General features: G+C 33.8%; 1 protein-coding gene across 5 annotated transcripts in view; it reads left to right on the forward strand.

The window, feature by feature from the left end:
• slc7a11 (solute carrier family 7 member 11) overlaps positions 1-24,355 on the forward strand; it is a 59,094-nt gene that overhangs the window by 3,283 nt on the left and 31,456 nt on the right. For 4 of the 5 annotated variants that reach the window (XM_088630160.1, XM_088630188.1, XM_088630169.1 and 1 more), the window contains exons 2-5: positions 8,074-8,200; positions 10,753-10,868; positions 17,946-18,071; positions 23,465-23,564. In XM_088630160.1, coding sequence (XP_088486286.1) covers positions 8,074-8,200; positions 10,753-10,868; positions 17,946-18,071; positions 23,465-23,564 — 469 coding nt within the window. The remainder of the gene's footprint in view (positions 1-8,073; positions 8,201-10,752; positions 10,869-17,945; positions 18,072-23,464; positions 23,565-24,355) is intronic. The other variant, XM_088630197.1, reaches the window with a different exon arrangement.

Below are 24,355 nucleotides of genomic sequence, written 5' to 3' on the forward strand. Positions count from 1 at the left end.
CAAGATATTTCAAGACCACAAAGACAGTGTAGAAAGAGAAGAAACTATTTCCATTCCTCTTGCAATAATGTTAATACTGAAATTAGAGAAACCATTATTCAGTTTCACATTTTCACATTATCTTTTAAACTCCCATTCAGTCAATATAATCTATCATACTGTATGTTTGTCTTAAATCTTCTTTAGTCAAAGTAAAAAAAAAAGTGAAACTCATATATATATAGTATATTGTATATACTATATAAGCAATATGCTGTCTCTATATCATATAATTTGTATTTGTATACAATATACAAATACAGTACAAGTTGAAAACCAGTCATGCATCATAAAAACTCCTCAATTGTTGCACAAAAACCTGACAACTGGGTTATTAATGGATTAGCTGGAATTTAAACTAAATTCTGAAACAAATTCCCAAAAATTATTTAAAGAAAAAAAGTCTGAAAATTAGTTCTTCCAAACTGGATGCACATGGAATTGTTCTAACCCGACCACTGGGTTATTAATGGATTAGTTGGGATTTAAAACAAAAATCTGAACCTAATTCCAAAAAAAGTATTTAAAGGAAAAAATATCTGATGTAGCATAAGGAACTAGGCAATATTGTTTTTCTTTGAGAATGTACCTTCTTTCAATAAAAGCGTGGTGCAATTTTAACTAGCATCTCCAAACAAAAACACTTTAGGATATATCCATTTTTTATACAAGACTTCAACAGTTATTAAAATAAACAGATCTAATCATTGACATTAAAATATTTGAATAAGCTGAACACGTTTTTATAAATATTAATTACAAAGTTAATTACCAAATTCTATTGTTGTGCTGGAATCTCATAATGAGGTATTAACATTCAGTGCAATGTAATGTCTCAGTCCACAGTTTATGAGTGCTATTGAAAAACAGTCTTATGCCAGTATTTAGTAGTTCACTAAGCAAACTTATGTCTTTAAGAAAATACTTATCCTATTTAATAGTGTGTGTATTTCTGTCTGTCTATAATCTATTTTATGTATTTAATAAATCAACCTTGAAATCTCAAAAATGAATTCAAATGTTAAATTTTAAAGCTTATCTCACAAGCAGTTCAATTGTGCTATCTTTTGAAACATCAGAAAATTAGTTTTCATAACACTTCAATAACATTTGTTTATTTATGCTTCAACTCCATTTCTGTGATAGACAACTTTCCAGTGACATTATACCGTACTGTATGTTACCAGAATACAACCATTTATGAGTTGAAGTCATTAAAGAAACGTGTGGCTGTTTTTTCATTTTCCAAATCCTTCTAAATGATACCACAATGCAGTATCATATGGTAAATAATGCCATTTATTTATTTTATGTTGCAAAATGGAAAACTAAAATGGGGAAATGTTCATCAAAGTTCTGACAGGTAAAGAGAATCAAACATGATATAAAATCCTGCTCTGAGTTAGTTGAAACCACACAACCTATCACTTTATATACAGTATATACTGTAGAGTAATAAAAATGGAAAAAATAGTATCCACTTATCTCTAAAAGTTGATGTCAGGTCACAATGTAGAAAAAAAAAACTTGTTATATTTTAGGTCATTATGCAAATCATTTAAAGTAAAACTTGAAACAGTAATAGCCTATTTTGCATCTACTGTATGCTCTTTGTGTTATTATTATAATTTTAGTGTTAATATTAAAAGTCATTGTTTATACTATTTTGTATGATACACATCTGAAACAACACCATTGAAATGAAAAAATGATCATTGCACAAAATCTAAAGTTACTATAAGAACTGGACAAACCAGTAGTGTGTATTAAATCATTACAAAAAAAACAGCGGAGACTGTTAATGGTCTGGGTAAACATTGTATGGTCTCAGGGCATAATAAAAACAATGCTTGTAGACAAAATTCAAGGAAAAACATCTGGCCAACAATAATCTAGGACAGGCTGCGCGCAGGAATGTGACATCTTTCATGTTGGGGCAGACCTACTCCATCTACTACCTTATAATTAGACAGAGACAGATCTTTTAAGTTGGTTCTGTAAGTCTTGGGAAGTTGGCACAATGACATTTAAAATAAGATTAATATGATTCCAATGAGTTTTTATTCAGAGTCATTTAACATCATTTTGATCTAAAGGCCTTAGATAAACAAATTGCAAAATCAACTTTGCTAAACACACAGCTGTATTAATGCACTATAGCCTAAAACAAAGTTAATACCTTGTGAATCAGACATTGCATTTGAAGCAAAGAGCTTGGTATTGTGTTTAATTCTGGCCAAACTTTGTAACTTCACTAATGCTACCAACAGTTATTTTTTTGGTTAGCGAGTATATTACACATATTAATGTATAATTTTACTCAAAAGCATTCTAATTAATTCTTCTCTAATTAATGCACACTGAAGTACTTTAACATCCTTAGATGGATTTTATGTAGATAATAGTAAAACATAGTACAGCCAGCAGCCATGTCACCCTGCAACTTACAATTGGCAGCCCACTGAAGCTAAGCAGGTGTGAGCCTGGTCAGTACCTGGATGGGAGACCTCCTGGGAAAAACTAAGGTTGCTGCTGGAAGAGGTGTTAGAGAGGCCAGCAGGGGGTGCTCACCATGCGGTCCATGTGGGTCCTAATGCCCCAGTATAGTAACAGGGACACTATACTGTAAACAAACGCCGTCTTTCGGGTGAGATGTAAAACCGAGGTCCTGACTCTCTGTGGTCATTAAAAATCCCAGGGTGTTTCTTGAAAAGAGTAGGGGGCCTGGCCAAATTTCCCATGCCTCCTAATAATCCCCCTCGATGAATTGGCTACATTACTTTGTTCTCCCTCCCCCCCCCCTCTGACGGCAGGCGGAGCGACACACTGGTTGGAGTATTCTCGGTCAAAGATTTGGTTCAAACCAAAAAGGTGTGCCGACAAGCGGATTAACGCTAGGATGAGAGAGAATAGTAAAACAGTACAGTTCTTCTCAGTGCAATAGCTTTATTAATAAATTATCCTATTATGCATATTATTTTGATTCTGCCAATATGAAGCTAACCCTAACCCTAAACTTCAGTTTAGTTCATCACATATAATTATAGGCATTTTGTTTAGAACTCTAAAACATTACTTGTTTTAGTTTAATGTAAATGTCTGATCTTGTCATTCCTCAATCCACCATACTTAAGTCTCAGAATTGCTCATTACAAACAGACGCTGTGCTTGCTAATTGCTATTATTTACATCCTTATTTACATCCTTGCTCTGAGTATTTCCAATGATTAGGTATTACATATACTGTTGAATAAATACATCTGCAATATTGGAAACCAAACAACATATCAGCATTACACCATCTACACTATTGCTTCAAAAACTTTTATTTGTATTTTATTAAAAACATTATTTTTTATAAGTGGCAGGCCTTTATGGCAATACACAATATGCTTGTATAGGGATGCAAGATGCCACAGAAAATTTCAGCGAAGGAAAGGCCTCCCAGAGATCACATTTGGACAGGTCCCTATCTGACCTCCATATAAATGCTCACAAGACCCTTCTGTATTCTAAAACATCTTCAATTACAATAGACTGCATTTAAAGTTGCAAATTTTTTATGACAAGTATATTCAAAGTAAACATTTTGATTTTTCATACAGATTTCCACATACTATTACTGCAAATAGCAGTATGTTTCTGATGCACAGCACTTTAATCATTATACAGAAAAATCCTACACTTTGAATGAGAAATGATTATAAATAAGAAACAGTACATATAACCAGTGAATGCTCATATTGGGGTGGTATTATTAGTGGAGGGCCTACAGAGATAATTACTAGGACCACAGCTATTCCTATTTATATAGAAAATCTAGATTCTGGTTTAATTAGCAAACTAGTCCAGTTTACAGATGAAACCTTATTAGGAGGATTAGCAAAAACCTAGTATAGAAGCATCCCATTACATTCAAAGTTTTACATAAAAGTAAAGACTTCAAGACTGATGATAAATGTAGACAGGTGCAAGGTTTTGCCTGAAGGTATCAAAAACAAAGCATTGATACAAAATGGGAACCACAAAGCTAGAAGAAGAGGAACCTTTTTTTATTCTTGAACACAGAAGACCACAAAGGGAGGCGATTCAAAATATTAAAAAATCCACAAATCCCACAAAGACAAATTGCTTGATATAGTCAATCTAGATGACTTCTCCAGAATGAATAGTGAACCACAAACTGGAGGACTCAAATGGAGACTAGGTGAAAGTCCCTTGAATATTGAGTTCAATATCCAGACACATTGTTGAAGTGAATAACCTGGCTTCTTTCAAGAAACAGCTGGATGAGATGTTTACATTAATCAGCTAGTGATGACAAAAACAGGCTAGATGGGCCAAATGGCTTCCTCTCATTTGCAACTCTTCTTCTGTTCATATTACAGTGTGTTGGTACAGTACAAGTTGGCGGAATGTGTGTCAGTAAATGCCACATCTACATAATAAATATGAAAACATTGGCCATGATGGCATTGCAATGCATTGAATGCTACTGCTGTATATGGCTTCAGAGAAGCAAATATCACATCAAATATGAATAACTCAAGTCTTAATTAGCGAATGATATACCCTGGGATAGAATGCAGCCTAATTTCATGTTTCTGCAGGAGCTGTATGAAAGACTCTGAAAAGAGCACATCCTGACTCTGACAAGAGTATGCAAAACTCAAAATTTTGATAATTAAAGTATCTAGTATCATATTTTTCATGAATTTTTCATTTATTTTTGTAATCAATGTTCATCTTTTAAATTAAATGTTATTTTTGAAGCCTTCCATATAAGTATTCCACATTTTCCTGAACAATTATTACAATTATTTTACCAACAGACATAATGAAATGACCATGACATGTGAATGTAATGTTAGAATACCATAATGTGTACCAATGAATTATCATTATTTAGTCGTACATGGGTATAGTATAATCAGTTTTACCCAAAATAAACTCTACCTGTGTCCTTTCTTATATTGTCATTACAGTCTGAAAAAAAAACTGGAAAAAGAAAAGATAGACAAAACCATGATTGAAAAAATGAATGCCAATGTCAAGTACCAGAGCAGCACATGAACAAGGCTCAGAATTTTACTTTTTTGTGCAAAACTTTAAATTCATTTCCCCATGGTAGTTTATTAAAACAAGGAACATGGAGAGGTGCTGTGGTTTTTTTGCATAAACAGCATTTCTTCAGGATACAAACTAACACTTATATTAGTTTTAGAAATAGGATACAGTGTGGAAGGTCCATTTACTGTCAAGGTGTTTGATAGGATTAACTTCCGACAAAACTGTATGCTAGATTAAAGAGGCATCTTGTATGAGCTATGTTACAATGCCAAAACTATACAGTAAATAGCAGATTCAGGCCTGAAAGTTAAAAGGCAGAGGCTATAAAAGATGTGCATAAGCACAGCGTGAAGAGTAACCCTAAACTGTTTTTTGGCTTTTGACTTTTTGTGCAAGTGACTTTGTAATTCATCCTATCTATTCTTTACAGTAATGCAAAAATACAGTACATATTAAAACTATAAATACAAGACAATATATATGTTTATATACACACAATTTAGGCAAATTTCATTTATTTGATTTCAAATATATAATTGTCAATACAGAGTAATACACACAAAATGACCATTGTAATAACAACAAAACAACTTGTATTTTGAATTTTATTATTCAGTCTGTTGATAACTGAATAGTAGCCTGTATGACATGTTGTAGATCATTTACATTTTCTTCTTTTTCTACTGTACAATTATAGTAATTGTCGGTACAGATGTGATTGGTATCACAGTTCCATTATTAAGCCTTCATCCTCAATAGTAAGAGAAGTTAGCAAAGAACAAAACTGTGTCTTTAACACTTCCAATTCCTGCCCCTTACTGTAAAATAATTTACTACTGAGAATTTACTACTACTAATATTCTGTGTAAACTGAGGACATTAAACATCCTATGCCACTTTTTGTAAATATTCAGGTGTTTACTCTATATCACTTAATTTAATACCAAAAATTGATATAATAAAAGTAGGCATCATTAGCAACTACCTTAAGTGTACTTTATGTTTGTCTCTTACCTCTATTAAAAGAGATCAATCCAATTATTAAAAGTTCTTTAAAAAACATATGCTAAAAACTGTAAGCTTGAATAATTTCTGATTCAGTTGCAAGTACATTCTGTAGAGGCAGCCATATGTTGACAATCATGCCCTAACTCTGATTAATTATCTACTGTATAAGTAAACAAAACTTAAAATAACACAAAAAATAAAAAAAAGATGTACACCCTAAAGGGGACACATTCAGTGTTTCTGAGTCAGAGGCCATGAAGTCTACGTAGTTTTGTGTGGGAGTGATAATTTCCTGTTTGTTCAATGTCATGGTCACAGACTGCAATAGACACAGGATAAATCACCAGCTTTATAGAGTAAAGGAAAAAGAAAAAAGGGAAGAGATGACTAAACTCTATAAGGTTTGCTTTCTTTAAACCAAAGTTTAAAAAGTCTGTGACTCAGCCACTGCCCACAACATTTTCACTTCTTTTCTTGAAAGTATTATTTTGATGTGTTTTGAAATTCAAAGGCAAAAATATATGCAAAAATCAAATTCAAAGATATTACTATGATGCTGTTTCCAGTACTGTGCTCACTTTGTACAGAGTCGCTTGCCCTTATAAAGTATTCCATAATGCCCCTTAAAGCAGAGGCAGATTAGAGAACAGACATCCAAACCTTAGATGGGAAAAAAAATAAACAATTAACATTTTAGATTAAATTAATACACTGAAGAAAAGTACAATACCCCATTGTGTAACTGCAAAATAATTTTTGGGCAATCTATACTGGAGATAACCTGCACAAAAAGACTGCTACAACAGATCACTTTAAATAACTAATGTCTTCTAAAACAGCATTCCTCAGCAGTAGAAAGAGAAATGTCTTAATACACTAAACAAAAACTTCATTACACAATGAAACATAGAATTTACATTTACTGTAGTTTGCCTCTTGTACTAAAAGGTACTGTAGAATTGGTGTTTGCTGTTTAAACTGACTTATCTTTGTCTCTCCAAATAACCACAAGGTCACACTATTTATTAGAGACATGCACTGTCCTGTCTGCATCTTTTCAGACTTATCTTCCTTAATGGAAACAAATGAATAAGTGATTTAAAAAAATAAGCAAACAATTATTTTCTCCCAATGTAATAATATTTTTATTTAACTTTACAGTAATTCAGTTAAACCTGCTTTTCATGTTTGACCTATTCTTTCTTTCCAGCTTAAACATTTCTCAAAAAATCTTCTGATCTTCTTTTGTAATCCCTTTCAGGTGATAGCTAGTCATTACATTATGTTACGTTAAGACTATAAATCCTACTGTCAAAATGCATAACTTCTGAAGTGACAGATGAAGATGTAAATCAGAAACTAAAGAAGTGATACTGAAGAAGAAAATTAAAACAAAAATTAAATGTTTAATGTAGCTACAGTCATTCCAGAAAACAACAATATGGCAATAAAGAAAATAGCCTGTCGTATTTATTTGCATCCGCTGTTCATACAGTATAAGCTCAAACACCAAATGTTGAATGCCTGAATAAAACTAAGCAACCATACAGAGAGGGAAACGAAGAAATCCTCTCTAACTTATTTAGTTTTAATATCTAATTTGTGGACTTAATGTAGATACTCAAATGTTGAATCTTTCAGGTATTTGAAGAAAAAGACATTCAGTGAAGTGAAGAATATTCTTCAAAAACAGTACACACCTTCTGCTAAGCATAATCAGCTTGGAATTTTTTTTAGTGATCTTTCAATGATTCACAGGCAAACAATACTTTATTTGAAAGAAGACCCTATAAAGTTGTTTTCCTGTGTTTTGTTAAGCCTAACATTTCAGAAATCTGCTTATATATTAAAATCTTTTCCAAAATATTCATATTTATTGATAGTTCTTATTTTACAATTTTCCCAAGTATTCAAGGTTGATGTAAATATTCACTATGTTTGTGATGTCTTTTACAGGAGCCTTGTCATATGCTGAGCTTGGCACAACTATCAGGAAATCAGGCGGCCATTATACCTATATGCTGGAAGCTTTTGGCCCACAAATCGCCTTTATAGGACTTTGGGCAGACTTGGTTGCAATCCGGTTAGTAATGCAAGCTAATTCATCCTTAAGTTCTTTAAAACAATAATGACATCTATAAAGCATGATAATGTTGAAACAAATACTAGAAGTTCTTTAAATATTTTTACAGATCCTTTTCATGCATTTCTATGCTATATGCATGCAGACTATACAGTAAGTAGATAATTGTACATACAGTAGCATCTAATACTGTAGTTCTTGTCAATTGCTAATTTGCATTCTTATTCAATGAATTTGCAAAGAAGTATAAAGAACCTAAATAAGTTCAAGAATTGCAATATACAGTATAACACTAGAACAGGTAGCATTCTGCATAACAAAGCGTTGAAGAATAAGGTCTTTTTTATTCTTATCTTCCGAGATTTCAAATAATGAACAAATGGTGATAAGAGCTTACAGGTTGATATACATATCATAGGATTTATAATAAAAATTGAGATTTGAGCTGACAACTGAAAAGACAGTCCAAATGCCTGCAGACAAAAAAAAAACGGGAAACACTGATACAGAAGTGCCTACTATGAAGAAAGACTTAGGTGTTTATGTTGACACATTGCTTATATCTTCTACTCAATCAAAAAGCAAACCAAAAGTCAGGATATATAGTCAAGAACTTAAATCAAGGAATGTTATATTAAAATTGTACATTGCCCTATTAAGTCCTTATTTAGAATCTTGTGTAGAATGTTGGTCAACTCACCACCTCATAGAAAATTCACAAGAAACGAGAGCAGCTGAAGATTGTGCGAAAATAGAATCTTATTGATTGTGTTGAAAATTGACTTAACCGACTTTGTTCCGGGCCAACCTCCCAGACATGCCCAGGACGTGGACCCCAATGCCTGGTAAAAAGGTGACCAAAGGTAGTAGCAAAGGTGGCAATTGGGTGGAGGAGGGATGCAAAACAAGGAAGAGGAAGAGGAGAGGGTGACATGTGGTATATATAGGAATCTTAGAAATTAGGTCAGAAGTAGTTGTGGGTTGCAGAAGCAGAACTTAATAAGCCCATGGCTGCTCTTGTCCCTCTCAAACTTTCATTACAACTCTGTTATGTTCCTGAGCTATGAAATTAGTCTTAAAGTGTCATTTACAGAGAAAATTATGAAGTGACTTGGTGCATGTATGCAAAATCTTCAAAGGCATTGATAAAGTTGACCTATTTGACTTCTTCAGAATCAGAAGTGAAGTACAAAACTAGAGGACACAAGTGAGAATTACTAAGAAAAGGAGGCAATTCTTTACCAAAATGGATGTGGGAGTATGGATGTGGGAGCTACCCAGCCATGATGTTTAAAAAATATCCTGGTTTTCTTTGAGAAACAGTCGGATGGAAATCTTGGACCAATTAGCTATTATCTACTAAATGTGCTAGATAAGCTTCTATTCAATTGTAACCATTCTTATGTTCAGATACTGTAACTTAATCTAAAAAAGGGTTTAAAACAAAGAAAAATGAGCAGGAACATGAAATAAGAAAACAAGAAACAGATTCAGTCAGTTGGCCAGGAAACCTGAGGAGAGTAGATGAGAAGGGGTACTGTATAATAAGAGACAAGACATTACGGCCAGCAGCCATATCACTCTGCAACTCACAACTGGCAACCCACTAAAACTAAGCAGGTGTGAGCCTGGTCAGTACCTGGATGGGGGACCTCCTGGGAAAAAAGGTTTCTGCTGGAAGAGGTGTTAGTGGGGCCAGAAGGGGGCGGTCACCCTGCAGTACATGTGGGTCCTAAGGCCCCAGTACAGTGATGGGACAATATACTGTAAACAGGTGCCGTCCTTCGGATGAGACATAAAACCAAGGTCTTGACTCTCTGTGGTTATTAAAAATCCAAGGGTGTTTCTCGAAAAGAATAAGGGTGTAACCCTGGCGTCCTGTCCAAATTTCCCATTGGCCCTTACCAATCATGGCCTCCTAATAATCCCCATCTATGAATTGACTTCATAACTCTGCTTTCCTCCCCACTGATAGCTGGTGTGTGGTGAGTGTTCTGGTGCACTATGGCTGCTGTTGCATCATCCAGTTGGATGCTGCACATTGGTGGTGGTGGAGGGGAGTCCCCATTACCTGTAAAGCGCTTTGAGTGGAGTGTCCATAAAAGAGCTATAGAAGTGTAAGCTATTATTATAAAAGAGATAGGAAAGAGGGTGACAGTCGTGACGAAGAGAGCAGCAGGCAAGAATACAAATCTTGTGGAAAGCGACAACCAGCCAATAAAACAAAATTAATAAAAAATAGGGCCTGGATCAACATATGAGATAAAAGAGCTCCTATAATAAAATGTGGGCGCTATAGACTGCAGGTTGAAGGAAATTTACATTGCACTGTGCTGTAAAATGACTTGGAAAAATATTATATAGTAAAGGTACTTCTGCTCAGTATTTCTTCTTAATAAGCTTTGAGAGATCTTCACAGAAGCCTTTTCTCTTCTGCAGTATATGTATATAGCAAAATAAAATGTAAAAAATATGTGCACCAGGCTAGTTAAACTTTGTTCTAAGAAGCTATAAGTAACTATATGACATATTAATTGAAATTTTGTCTCTAGCCCTTCAGCTATAGCTGTTATAGCCTTGGCTTTTGGGCAGCACATTCTGGAACCCCTATTCATGCCATGCGCAGTACCGGAAATTGCAGTGAAACTTGCCACAGCCATCGGAATAAGTAAGTATTCAGAAAACATTCTGTTTCTAGAGAACTGACCTTAACTATAGAACATGTACTGTTACTTGTGTGGAGAAACCACACTTATTTAGAAATTCTCATAAATTATTTGCAAATAAACTTTACTTAAGGATAAGTAAGATAAGGAGAGAAATGTTAAAATGGTAACAAGTGATGTTAGATGTGGATAAAAAAAAATCAGGAAATGCCACCTGTTTTCAGATGAAAAGAGATTGTATGTCTCTCAATTAAAAGGGTTCCAGTAATATGCCTAGTGTAGTATGGAAGCGTTTTAACTATTTTGGTTTGCTGAGTCAACATAGTGATGTGGTCTTTGTGGTGTGTGAAATTCTCCCATTCTGGAGCTGGAGCTGTAATATACAGAAAATGAATGGAGAAGTGCCCTAGATGCCGTGTGGAGGGTTATAGAGAAAAACAGTTCTTCACCTGTTCCTGGTATGTGCAGTAGCCAAAAAGTCCTGAAAGACAGCAGAGACATTTTGGGGGTTATTCCTTAAAGGCAGGCATTTGTCAATGAAAATGTTACTGTTTGGAGCACATTTGAGAGAACTGGCTGAGGAGCAGTTCGTCAAATCATGGATGGTACTGACAGCACGCAATAAGGCATTGTGGCAAAGAAAGTGAATTCCACTGAAAGAGAACACCCTCCTTTTAATAAACAGAATGTTAGAGGTAACAATGGATATAAAGAAAGGCTACGTGAGGAGAGAATTTGAAAGTACTGATCAGGAAGAGGCAACGAGCAGATAGATGGTGAGCTTGGTTTTTGTTGTTAATGTTTTGAATCATTGAAGCAAAATAGCTTGTTTTGAAAGGACATGTCTTTTGTATGGGAAAGATGCTTTCGTAAGCAATGATTTATGGACCAGTGTATATGTAATATACAGTATATTTAATGTTAAAATGTTTTGGTTAAAGGTTGTAATTATTAATATAATAAATATTATTGTTTTGTGTGTTTACTTTTTTAAGCAACAAAAAAACTTTGAAACAGGGGTGATTGTTGGGGTACAGTATGTTTGGCAGCTCAACCTGGTTCATGAGCAACAATGTCTAAGTTGATGTCAGCTTGTAAATGTGAAGTAAAGACATCATCATCACAATGCAACATTTGGAAGAACCACATACTCCAGGATTATGTTATCCTTGCATTAATTCTAAATACAAGGCAGATCAGGTGAGCAACTGCAGATCAATTGACTGGGGAACCTACAGGATAACAATGCCCTCATCCACAGTGCATGTGTGGTTGCCCAGTGGTTTGATGAGCTTGATACTGCTGGTACCCATACTGTATGTCATGGCCTTGCCAGTAACCAGATCTATCCCAATCAAGTACTTACAGGATAGTGTTTTTCACCTCCAACAGCCAGGCATGGGTTGATTGAGCTTCTAATGGAAGAATAGCAGCACACGGCATTATGCAGCAGAGATACTGCACCTAGACTCTATGTTGCTTTCCATTGATGTTTCAATTTTTTTGGCCACTACTTGATAGTTGGATTGTTGTACAGTTGAATTTGTGAAAGACTGAATATAACAAATTATTAATTTTTATGTCTCTATTGTATGTCTTGAACTGCCAACCTATAAATCAATTAAATGCCGTTTTTATTTTTATTTATTGCAAAGTTAATCTTACTGAATGAAATGACATTATTTAAACTAGGAAATACTGTTTGGAAAAATGAATCCGCGTTCATGAGAAAATATTTATGAATATGTTAAAAACAGTGTTTGTTTTCAAGCACACTAGGAAGAATGGTTAAGTAAACAGTGATTAGTTATTTAGACATATCTTGCTCTTCTAAAAATGAACAGGGAATCTTTTCAAGAATCTTCCCTTGAGCCCAATTTGGTAAAATTGATAGCAAATGATCTGAAAAGCATTATTATCCCATAAGTATAACAATTTATTCTACTAATAAATAGTGAACTAAAAATGTCAAAGCTAACAGTGAAACATAACCTAAGGGACTATTTACAGGTTAACAAACATCTGTGTCGAATGTATCTGCTTTCAAAATATATTGCGTTTTTATTACAAGTTAAATAATAAGAATACTACTACAGTATTTATTTTATGAAAAAGGCCCTGTGTAATACACTTATGAATTTGAATCATTGAGGGAATAACCTTTTGTTTTAGTTTGATTCTAGTCAATCCATCCAAATACTACATCAGCTACAGTATATTACTTATTAGACATATCCTAGTAATGAAGGAAAATTAAGGTCATTTCGCAACAGGTATTTTTTTAAGGTAAGGGCCAACAGCTATATGCTTATTATTAATGTGCTGATAAAACAAGTTATATGATGCTTTCTTTTTTGTCATTATTCACACTTCTTTTCTTTTTTCCAGATAGTATTTCTCACTAAAATTCAAATCAGTTTGTGTGATCTCAATCTATTTGCTCATTGCTCTAGGTTCAAAAGATATGCATGACTGGCCTTTAATAATTATAAAGCTTTAAGCAGTTATGTCAAATAAGAACAACAGTTTGCTTGCCATGATTAACTGGTACCCATTTATACAACAGGGGTATTTAACCAGGACCATCTGCTTGAAGTACGTTTGCTCAAAGAGCATCAGCAGTGCACCACGCAGGGCTAAACACTCATCCTTTCAGTTACAAACCTAGATCCCAAACCATTGTTCTACACAGCAGACTACTTGAAGGTTTGAAAAACTTTAAAATCAATTGGCACAATTAACCATGTAAATGTTTTAGATTGACTTTATTTATTCTTCCTTTACCCAATGTACATCTCTTTAACAGCCACAAAAAGCCTATGTTTACGACACCTTGTTACCCCAAGCATGATTCTAGTTGACTAGAAGTTTCTTCATTTAGTGTCTCATAACAGATGTGACAGACATCCATACCGCCTTTCTGAAAATCTGCTAAATCATATTTTTTATCCATAATGCAATGATTATGTTGCAGCAAATGGTTGTAAACCTACCCGCTGGGAAGCATTCTTGTGTTATTTAATATAATTTGTATAACTTTTTTTCAAGCAAATGTATGAACCAGTTTAATTTTCACAGTCAAGTAAAGCGTTTGTTAGCTGCAATTCAAAATAATGGTGTTTTGTTATAAAAGCTTGCTTGTTTCACAACATGAAAGGCCATACTTTTGACAAAACTATTCTTTGGCTAGAGTTTACGTGGTATATACTGTACCATACAGTACATATTACATGGGCATTAGACAATGTTTCATAGATAGAGTTAACTGAGTGATAGTATTGGAATGGAATTGATGACAAGTATACTGTATAATTTTGACTGTTTGCATGACATTTACTTGTCTGTATAAAAGTGTAGACATGAGGTTTATTTGTAAGTTGATAGACTAAAACAGGTCCCCAAGGTAATATGGAGTTGTAGCAGAGCTAGTGTGGTGACATCAGCACCCTCACTGCGCGTATCAGGGTCCTCAGCTGCCTGGGCTGAGGGAGGTCCCCTTTAGCTCACGCGGTTGGTGCCCTGTTGCGTTACGCCGGAGACTCTGTTTTTATTTCAAGAGGTATGGTTTGGACAGGAGCTTTATATTTTACATGCACCTATTGATCTGCTGTCTGTCTTTTACCCAGTCACTCTGTGACAGTTACGGTTCTGCATGGGGTCGTGCCCCCCGCTGCCCATTCCGGCCCCCACACCTGGGGGCACGACCCCGCGCAGAACCGTAACTGTCACAGAGTGACTGGGTAAAAGACAGACAGCAGATCAATAGGTGCACGTAAAATATAAAGCTCCTGTCCAAACCATACCTCTTGAAATAAAAACAGAGTCATATTATACAATATTTCTTTGTCCATACTCACACATCCACTTTATTGGTTTTAGGGATTAATTCAGATTTACTTTGTTATAGTTGCAATCAGTTTTGAGCATCAAAGAACAAAGCTGTAAACTGTACTGTAAATCTAGCTCTGCATTTTTTACAGGTAGTAAATTATAGCACATATCGCACACACAATAAATGTCCTTTTGACACAGGAATACCTGCACAATATAAGGGGGAAAAACAAATCAAAGGATTGTTTTGCAAAGAATACTATTTTCATACCATAATATTTGCAAACCATATACTGTACTATCTTTGTGACCATGTGGAAATCAAAATTAAATTAATTTCATAGTAATTTGATTAATAAGATGTACTTGTACTTAGACCCAGATTCATTAGTTGGGGAGGGGAGTGTTAAGTTCTCACCTGTCCAACTTTGAATCTATCCCAAAAGCCAATTAACCTACCAGTATGTTTTTAAAGTATGCAGGAAATTGGAACGCTGAGAGGAAATCCACATAAACACAGGGAAAACATACACAGATAGCACCCCAGGCCCTGAATTGAACACAGGGCTCCAGCACTGCAAGGCAGCAATGCTAAACTGTCCCACCTTGCAACATTTTAATATCCTACAGTATATTATAAGAATGGAAATGTTAATTTTAACCTGATAAAAAATGCACCTGAAATCTGACCTTTTAAATTATTATTAAACAACCTTGGGTTTGGAAAGGTGCTTTATGAATACAAATTATTATTTTTTAAAATTGCAGAGTTTGAGGAAAAAAACACAAATCAACACACCATTTCAAGTGAAGAACTGATTGATATAAACATTAAAGTAGCACCAGTGTTGAACAAAACACAAATCTACAGTATATAACCCTAGTTGCAGAATATAAAAATGTCTTATATGCTTTTAGTTTCTGATGACAATGTAATCTCTATCTCTTTCAATAGAAGTTTTCTCACTTATGATCAAGCATGCATTTACGGTATGCCTAAACCAACTCCCCAGCTTTTGTCTAATCATCCTATATATTGAAATCTTCAACCTGCCGCTCACTGTTCCCATTATATGCATGGCACTTAACATTCTGTCTTCACAGTCCTGAAATGATATTGTTTGATTCTTGTTCTGGCACAGAGCCCAGGGCCAAGGGAGACTCCTCTTTCTAAAACACCATCTTTTCTGCTAAGCTGTTGCCAAGCAAACATGTCACACAAGCAGAAAGCATAATTCTCCTCTGAAAGGAAGATGTAGAATCTTTCACTTTGATGGTCCAAATGTGACCCAGCAATCTGAGGCTCTGTGGCCTAGCTCAAGCTTCAGTTGCTCAGCTTAGGTTCAAATAAAGATTTAAGCCAGGATTTCTTTAAGAATACAACAATTTGGGTAAAAATCAGGTAATGTTAAATGTTTAAGTTCCTATAAATGAAATAATTGCAGTTTTATTAATTACTTCTTCTACGTATTTTGCCAGGCCTGAGACATTTATACTGTACACGTATCTTTACTGCCAACCTAATAATTTATCCTGGTATATGCAGTACAGTAATAGCAGTTCTGTGTAACCCAGGTGGCTGCTGCACTTTGTTGGTGGCTGAAATGAATCTGCTCTTATACCTAATGCATATATAGGATCCTTTAGGATGAAAAATGCTACAGAAATGCAAGGAATTAGTTATACAGCAATTTAATTTATCATCTACAGTATATCTAATTCAATAAAAAATTTATTCATAGCCAGGGCATAAGATTAGAGTAAGAAGATGGTTTGTTTCTATCACAAATCTACTGTGTTTAACTTCTAAAATGTCCATAGAAGAACATGTGCTTTTTTTAAAATCAGCCACTGAGGCAGCAAGAACAACAGGCAAAATGTTTGGTACAAAACAATCTCAACTAGACCTACTCAGGCTTTCTCTAAAGATAAAAAAAGAAAAAGGAAAAATCAAATTTTTGGAAAAGTAGAACAATACTGAACTGTATGTCTTAATAGTAAACCATACCCGTAAGTGCATAAAACATATTACAACTACTGTAATATATCCAATTGTTATAAATTTTATACATAAAAGAATATTTTAGAACAGTAGGACCTAGAGCATTCCTTATGGTTCACTAGCTATTACATTATCTACTGGCTATTAATGCTTAATGGCCACAGAATCCTTCTATAAATGTTAATATTTTCACTTAAACATTAATTCTGGTCATAAATCATTATACAGTTTTTTAGTTGCCACATTAATCGTTTGTAAGAGGAATACACTCTGTTCATATTTGTTTTTATAATGGGCAAACATTTATTTCACAAATCAGAAACTTTTATGCCTATTATGCTGGTTTTGACAGCAAGTGAGTTTTTTAAAGCAAATTCCATTTATCTTTGGACATTTGCTTTCTATATTTTGCATTGCATTTGATTATCATCATGAGAACTGTTATTATCATTAAAAATAAATGCATATCTGCTATTAATTATTGCATTTAGAAAAAAGAATAGACCAATGAGGAAAATAATTCACATAATCACATAACTGTATACAAATTACATGGGAACAATAACAGACTGATAATGACCAAAAGGTATCAAATGAGCTAATTAAAATGTTTTATTATTTGCAGCCATAAAAAGTGGAAGGAAATGAAAGTGCAATTTACTGGGCTATTTGGTACATTTCAATATGTTATGTATTGAATATGGATTATTTAATTTGCTTTACACTGTCAAAGGTGCTTAGTAATTTGAGAAAAGAAGCAACTATACTGTACGTATATGACTGGGAAATATCAGTTGTCAGCCAAATGGCAGTAGAACTGTTACCCTAGATTGAAATAACCATTTGTTGTCATTAGATGAATGGTCACATCAAAACTACTGTCAAAATTCAAACAGAAAAAACAAGTAAATCTAGGTTTAGCAAATTATAGAATGAATAGTTTAATGACAAAATTAAGAAAAAAAGAATGAGGAAAGAATGAAGATAGGCTTTAACACCTTGAAAAAAAGGCCAAACATTCATAAATAAATACAGCATTTATGCTCAGTTGAAAATGACAATGTAAGTAGGGGGATTTGTTTAATTTGCTTGCTAAAGAGCTGAAAACATGAATAGGAGGAAATGTATACATAGGAAATAGGGACTCTCTGCACTATTTTTAAATTAATAATAAAACACAAAGATAAAGCTGCACAATTTTAGTTTAACCACTTTGCTAAAAAAATTACGTGTTTTTATTTTACAGCTGCTGTGATGTACCTGAACAGCATGAGTGTCAGCTGGTCTGCAAGGGTACAAATCTGTCTGTTTTTTTGTAAGCTCATTGCTATTGCAATTATCATCATACCTGGGATGATTCAACTTTTTAAAGGTACCAGTATCTTGGTGGTGGGTGCAATACCATGTGTAATGGTGGGTGCCTTTGCAAAATAATTCACATTTTGTTAGTTTTCAAGCTTGATGCCATTTTAAAATAGTAATTATTTGTTATATAAAATATACTCTACAATTCCAAACCAAAAAAAAAAAAAGAAAGAATACAAAAGAAAAATGAAAGTTTTGATCATTTAAGTATTCCAATCTTTTGCTTTGACAAACCTGTGTTATTTTAGGATTTAGGTGTACACACTTACAGTACTTTAACAAGCCACACAATTAAGTGAGTGACCTTTATCTGCTTCCAATATGAACAGTTCACATGATTTTAGAATAGTGTAAATACATACATCAACGTAACGGCCCTCAATCAAGTAGTGAATTTAAATCAAATATTAACTATGAAGAGCAAGGAGCTTTCAAAACAATTTAGGGAAAAAGGTATAAAAAGGCACATGTCAGGAAACATGTCAAACATCTACAATCACAATACAGGAATCATATCAAAGATCCACAATATGTCTTTGACCACTGTGAAGTAAATTTTTCAAAAGTAGAAGTCATTTAGACACTGCCTAAATCAGGCTGTCCCTCCAAAATGAGCAAGGAGGGAAATGATTAAGAAAGATTAAAATGTCCAATGACAACTTTGAAATAAGTCAGTTGTTGTCATCGGAGAAAATGTCAAAAATATACAAAAGGGGTTTGTATTGAATTGAAAAATAAAACATTCTAAATCCCATATGGAGTTTGCAAGAAAAATATTTTGTGGTTAGGCAAGAAAAAATTGGAAGTTTTAGCTCTAAACACAAAGGTCTTACACTGTGGATCAGTTAATCAGCAGCAATCCTCCTATCAAACATAGAAGAGCAGCATTGCAATAGTTCTGTTTCTCAAGAGTAGGGACTTTGAAGCAAGTCAACACAGATGGGGACATAAGTGGAACAAAGCAATAGTAAATCATGGTGGTAAACCTGCTTCAATGGGACAAAAATTAAAGCATGACATTGTCACAAAGTACAAGGCCAAAGGTGCACTGGGGTGGCTTAAGTATAAGAAACTGAATACTCATGTGTGGCTCAATCAGTCCTAATTTTCTATTGAATTCAGTGTGCAAAGTTGGTACACCTACACTAAAGGATTTGCATCAGTTATTGCAGCTGAAGGTGCTTGTATGAAATGTTGCGTTCACTCAAGGGTCTGAATACTTATGTAATCAACACCTTTCAGTTATTTTTACTTAATTCTTACTATCATTTTTAAAATATTACATTTAAAAAATGCATATTTAACTTTGTAATTTTGCAAAGTAGGACTCCTAAGGATACAGGTTATAGAGAAACACACAATGTACAGTAAATGGAAAGTCTCAGAAAAAATAACATAGCATACTGTATTCTTCCTAAAATCCTCATTTCTTAGCAATCTTTTTATTTTAAAATGATGTTTTCTCCTGTTCATATTCTCCCTAATACCTTATACCATTTCCTTTGTTGAAAAATTCTATTTTCACCTGTTGGCATAGCAACAACTTTCCTGTGTGCATTAATTCATTTTTGTGCCCGGCTCCCCTTGAAAGAACTGCTGTTGTAAACATTTTGTGCATGTTCAAACTAATTAGGTTATCCTGTCTTTTGGGAATTAGAAGAAGCAATGACGTTGAACATTTTTAAAAAAGTAAATAAAATTACTTTTACTACAAATAGAGCAATGGGCTTTTATTCTAAAGGGACTATTAGCTCAGAAAAGTATTGAATCTTTTCCAAGAAAATATATGATATGCCAATTTTACTGTTGCACAAAGATGTCAGATCTTTTTGTCATATGTACAGTAACTAATTGAGAATTCTATTTAGAATAAACCACAAAAAGAAATTCAACACTCAAATCTTATGGATTTAATCAAATATTGACAATGCAAATATCAAGAAGTCATAGAAACTATGAACAGACTGAAGACTCCTAGGCTTTCCATGTGTCATGTGACATTAACAAAATTAAAATGTTACAAAGTTTGTTATCAAGTATGACCTGATGCTCATATTCCTGACATGGAACATCAACACAATCCCAGCCTGAATAAACAGTTTGGGGATTTTCTGTTGATGTACAGTAATCAGCTGGTAAAAGTTGACCCATTACAATTTCCTTTAATTGATGGCATTGGAGATTTGGTACTGTACCATACAGTTTATTGGACAGATAATGTATAAGATAAAAATTCAGTCAGAAGAAGAAAAGTTCCTTGGCAAGCCATTGACTACTGTATATACTGTACTGTATAGTGACTGTATAGTGACACTGTACAGCACTGGATTAATAAGATTGTAAATGCATTGAAGCAGTAAAATAAGTATTTTTAACAATTGTTAGCAAAAGTGCTGCACCACTTATTTTAGAAGAAAGGACATTTACATTTTACTGTTTTAACTGAAACTCCTCAACCTTTTGATATAGAAAAATAACAATTTCAGTAGTTGCCTCATTTGAGGGCTAAAGATTGAGTTTACCATTAGGGTCAGCATTTGGGTACTATAAAATAGGATTATGGAATAACAATAATTTGATTAGCTAAATTAACATGGGGAGTAAGAGCTAATATACCACAATGCTTATGCATTGGCAAGAAATGCTTAAGATGCCCACTGATTTATTGCTTCAATGCATCTGCAATTATGAACATTAGCAAAAAAAACTAAATCAGCATAAAGGAGCACATGGAGCCCTGTATTGGCCAGATGGAAGATCTGGTTTGGCTTGGCAGAGTGAAAAAAAAGAATAGGCTTGTTTGTCATCAAAGACATTCATTTAGGGAATTACTGTATACATCATCATAGTTTCACCACTCTAGCATTTGGTTGATAAATGCATCAGACAGAACAACACTCACTTCAATGTTTTCACACATCCTTCTATGTGGCTTATCAAGGGCAAAACAATATTCATTGGTGAAGAAAACACTCCACCACTCTCTGCAACCATCTCAGATGTTCTTTGACCCACGGGGGATGGGTATTTTTTCTCCTGGCTGTCCATGTCACCCTCTGAGCATGAATATCATTGCCATACAGATGTTGAGCTAGATTTGTTCTTTTGATGTGTAGGTTATTTCTGCATCAATGTTTCATTATTGTACATGTGACTAGGTACTGTATGCATGAAAATCTGTATGCCTGGATCCTAATAGAATATTTCTAGAAACTATTTCTGCATTAAGTCCTTTCATTATAATCTAAACATTGTGTATTAAGAGAAACCATTTTGTAGAGATCATGGACATACCAAGAATCTTGAGAAAGAATATCAGATTATTTAATTGGAAATGGAAATCTGCTACTGTTTCTTCACCTGTCTTGGTGACCACCCAGAATCATAGTACTACTGCAGATTATTTGTGGATATGTACACATCTTTTTCAGTGTGTTTTCCACCTTCCTTGACCAGAAATTTGATGTTGACATAATGTTCAATTGTAGTGAACAATTCATTTTGTCCGTTAAAAAAATGTTTTAATTCACTATACAAGCCAGAATGATAATCCGTTGCAAAAGAACAAGCTCACAGAAAAATCTTTGTAAGAATTTACATTAATTTGCTGCATTAACTTATTGCCTCATACTCATATGAGTTACAGTATAACACATACAGACAAAATGAAGCCATGAAAACAGGTTTGCTGATATAGTGGTAGAGCCTTAATTTAGAAAATGTATAGTAGGATTTTCCTTTACTTAAAGCATCAGCTATGTTGAAAGTGTATTTGACATTTGTAGTAGAGTTGTTGTCAGTTAAAATTGCAACTATTCACTATGACTAGTTATTACTCTAATTCAGACCTGCAATTCACTGGAAAGTGTAATTTGAAAATACACATTCATTCAATCTGCTGTCAGAGTGAATAACTATATTTTCAACTAATGTTAAGTCTATATTATGTCAGCACTCAGTTTTCACAAGGTAGACATTCTTATACAGTACATACTATACACAGGTCTGGTTTTCTATGTAGAAAATTCATTGGCCTATAAATATACAAAACAATTCCAAAATCAATACCCCAGTCTAGTGGCAAGGGACACTGCACTGGAAGTAGTAACACTCAATTGAAAACGCTGGTTCCCCAACACATACTGTATGATGCAGGGAGGAATTTCATTCAGTACAATAATACCTTTTATGCAGATTAAGGGTAACTTTACTTCTCAGAGAGACATTAACAAAAGTCGTCAAGTCAACAATTTTTGTGTTGCTGCAAGCCAATTCACAGCTGCCAATTTTCCAGCGGTAGAGTTCAAGACTACACAGTTCTAGAATTACAAAGCATGACTTTGAAAAACAAAGATGAGGTCTTGCTATGGCCAGTTTTGTCTTCTGCCCTGATAAAACATCAATAGAACATCAATGGAGTCCATAATTCCTTAGTTCTGTTCTTAGTTCCCCAAAGTGGAGCTCAAATGGCCAGCAAAAATTTGGGAACTGCAATTTTCCAGTGCTGACCTGCAAACTCATGTAACTCAGAAGGTTACCTAAAAGAGGAAACCTGAAGAATATTGATTATAGATATCAGATTGATGTTTTTATATAGGATTATTCAGTGATCTGAAACATTTCAGGCATTTGCACTAAAGAGACTCAGAATAAAGTATATGTAGGGAAAGACGCTACAGTACATTTTTTCCATATTTGTTCCAGTTTCTTAACCCACCTGGCAGAGTCTGCTGCTCTTTATTTATCTGCACCTTATTGTAAGGGCCAATTGACCTGCTTTTACTGGATTATTTGTTCTATGAATAACCTTTACTTTCTCATATAAAAATTAATATCTTTTTCTGGGTGTATTAGGTAGGGTCCGTCATGGTATTAAATGTTAGAGTTTTTATGCTCTCCAACTCATTCCAATTGTACATATTAGTCTATATATTTACATACTAGTAGATACTAGTTTATTCATGATAGTTGGTGTGTTTCTTCTTTGTAGTTTAATAAGTCTTTTAAGCTCCTGCCTAATTATCAAATTGTTCACAGAAAATTAAAAAGCAACGTGACCTGCTCAGTATTCCCTGACCAGTGGGAGTGTTTTATTGTTAAATTTAATTGCAAGTTCATTGTACTGAGGTTATCAGGACTGACTAATATTTAAACTCTATTAACTCTTAACGCCCCACTAAGGTTACAATTAGTCATTAAAAGAAATAATTCAACTTATAATGTATTTTTCTTTTGTCTTTCAAACATGAAATATAACTCTATTCAATATGTACAGAATGTATTATTTACAGTATGTTATGTTTTTGGTATATTACAACTTTAATTATTTGTCTTTTTATTGTTTAATACATAATACAATTGAAATCAAAGGTTTTTTTTTTATTTCTTGTGTCATTAAAGGTGAAACCCAGAATTTTGAAAATGCATTTGAGGCTAAAGAGGTTCAAATAATGGGACTACCTCTTGCCTTTTACTCAGGAATGTATGCCTATTCTGGATGGTAAGCTTAAAAAATAAACTTGTTGTCATGGTAATGTGACTTAAAAAAGAAGCAAAGAAGGAAAGAAAGAACCAATTTGCAAAACAACACAGGCATCAAAAATATTTTGCCAGTTGCAAAATATCATATATGATTACAAATTCTAACTCAGTTTCTTCATATTTTTCATACAATATATTAAACAGTAATTGTTCCCAACACCCTGCTATACAGTATATGTTGCATTTACAGTGAAAGTTTGTGTTTAAAGCATTAAATGTAGTCAACAAAATATATACTTTTTGTTTATCAAAGGTTTCACTAAAAATGACAAATATTACAAACAGGACTCTATGAAAGAAAATATATTATTTGCTTTTACTTACACTGTACTTAACATTTTTTTCATAATCTTTATATGTGAACAAGATGACAGTGGTCTATTTACCTATTTCTACTTTTGTGAGACAGTAGCTTCAATAGCTTTTGTTTTTTACAGCTCATCAGTACGACACAATTAGCTTTGTACAGTGAAAGGCATAAATCAATGTGTTTCTTAAATATAACACCTTTCATAGTTGTGTTTCAAGTTGTTACTTTACAGTATAGTGACTGCTTGATCTTTAAAACATAGATGTCACATGTAATATTATGGTTATACACAATAAAAGAATATTATAATATTAAACTAATTAACAGTCATATCTATACATTTATATATACAGTACTTACAGAGAAAATTAGGTAGAGGAAACAATCACAATACACATTGGTATGGATTTACTACTGCTTAAAATGTACAGAGATCACTC

The sequence above is a fragment of the Lepisosteus platostomus genome, chromosome 1, assembly GCF_059453375.1.
Source record: "Lepisosteus platostomus isolate fLepPlt1 chromosome 1, fLepPlt1.hap1, whole genome shotgun sequence".
Lineage (NCBI taxonomy): Eukaryota > Metazoa > Chordata > Actinopteri > Semionotiformes > Lepisosteidae > Lepisosteus > Lepisosteus platostomus.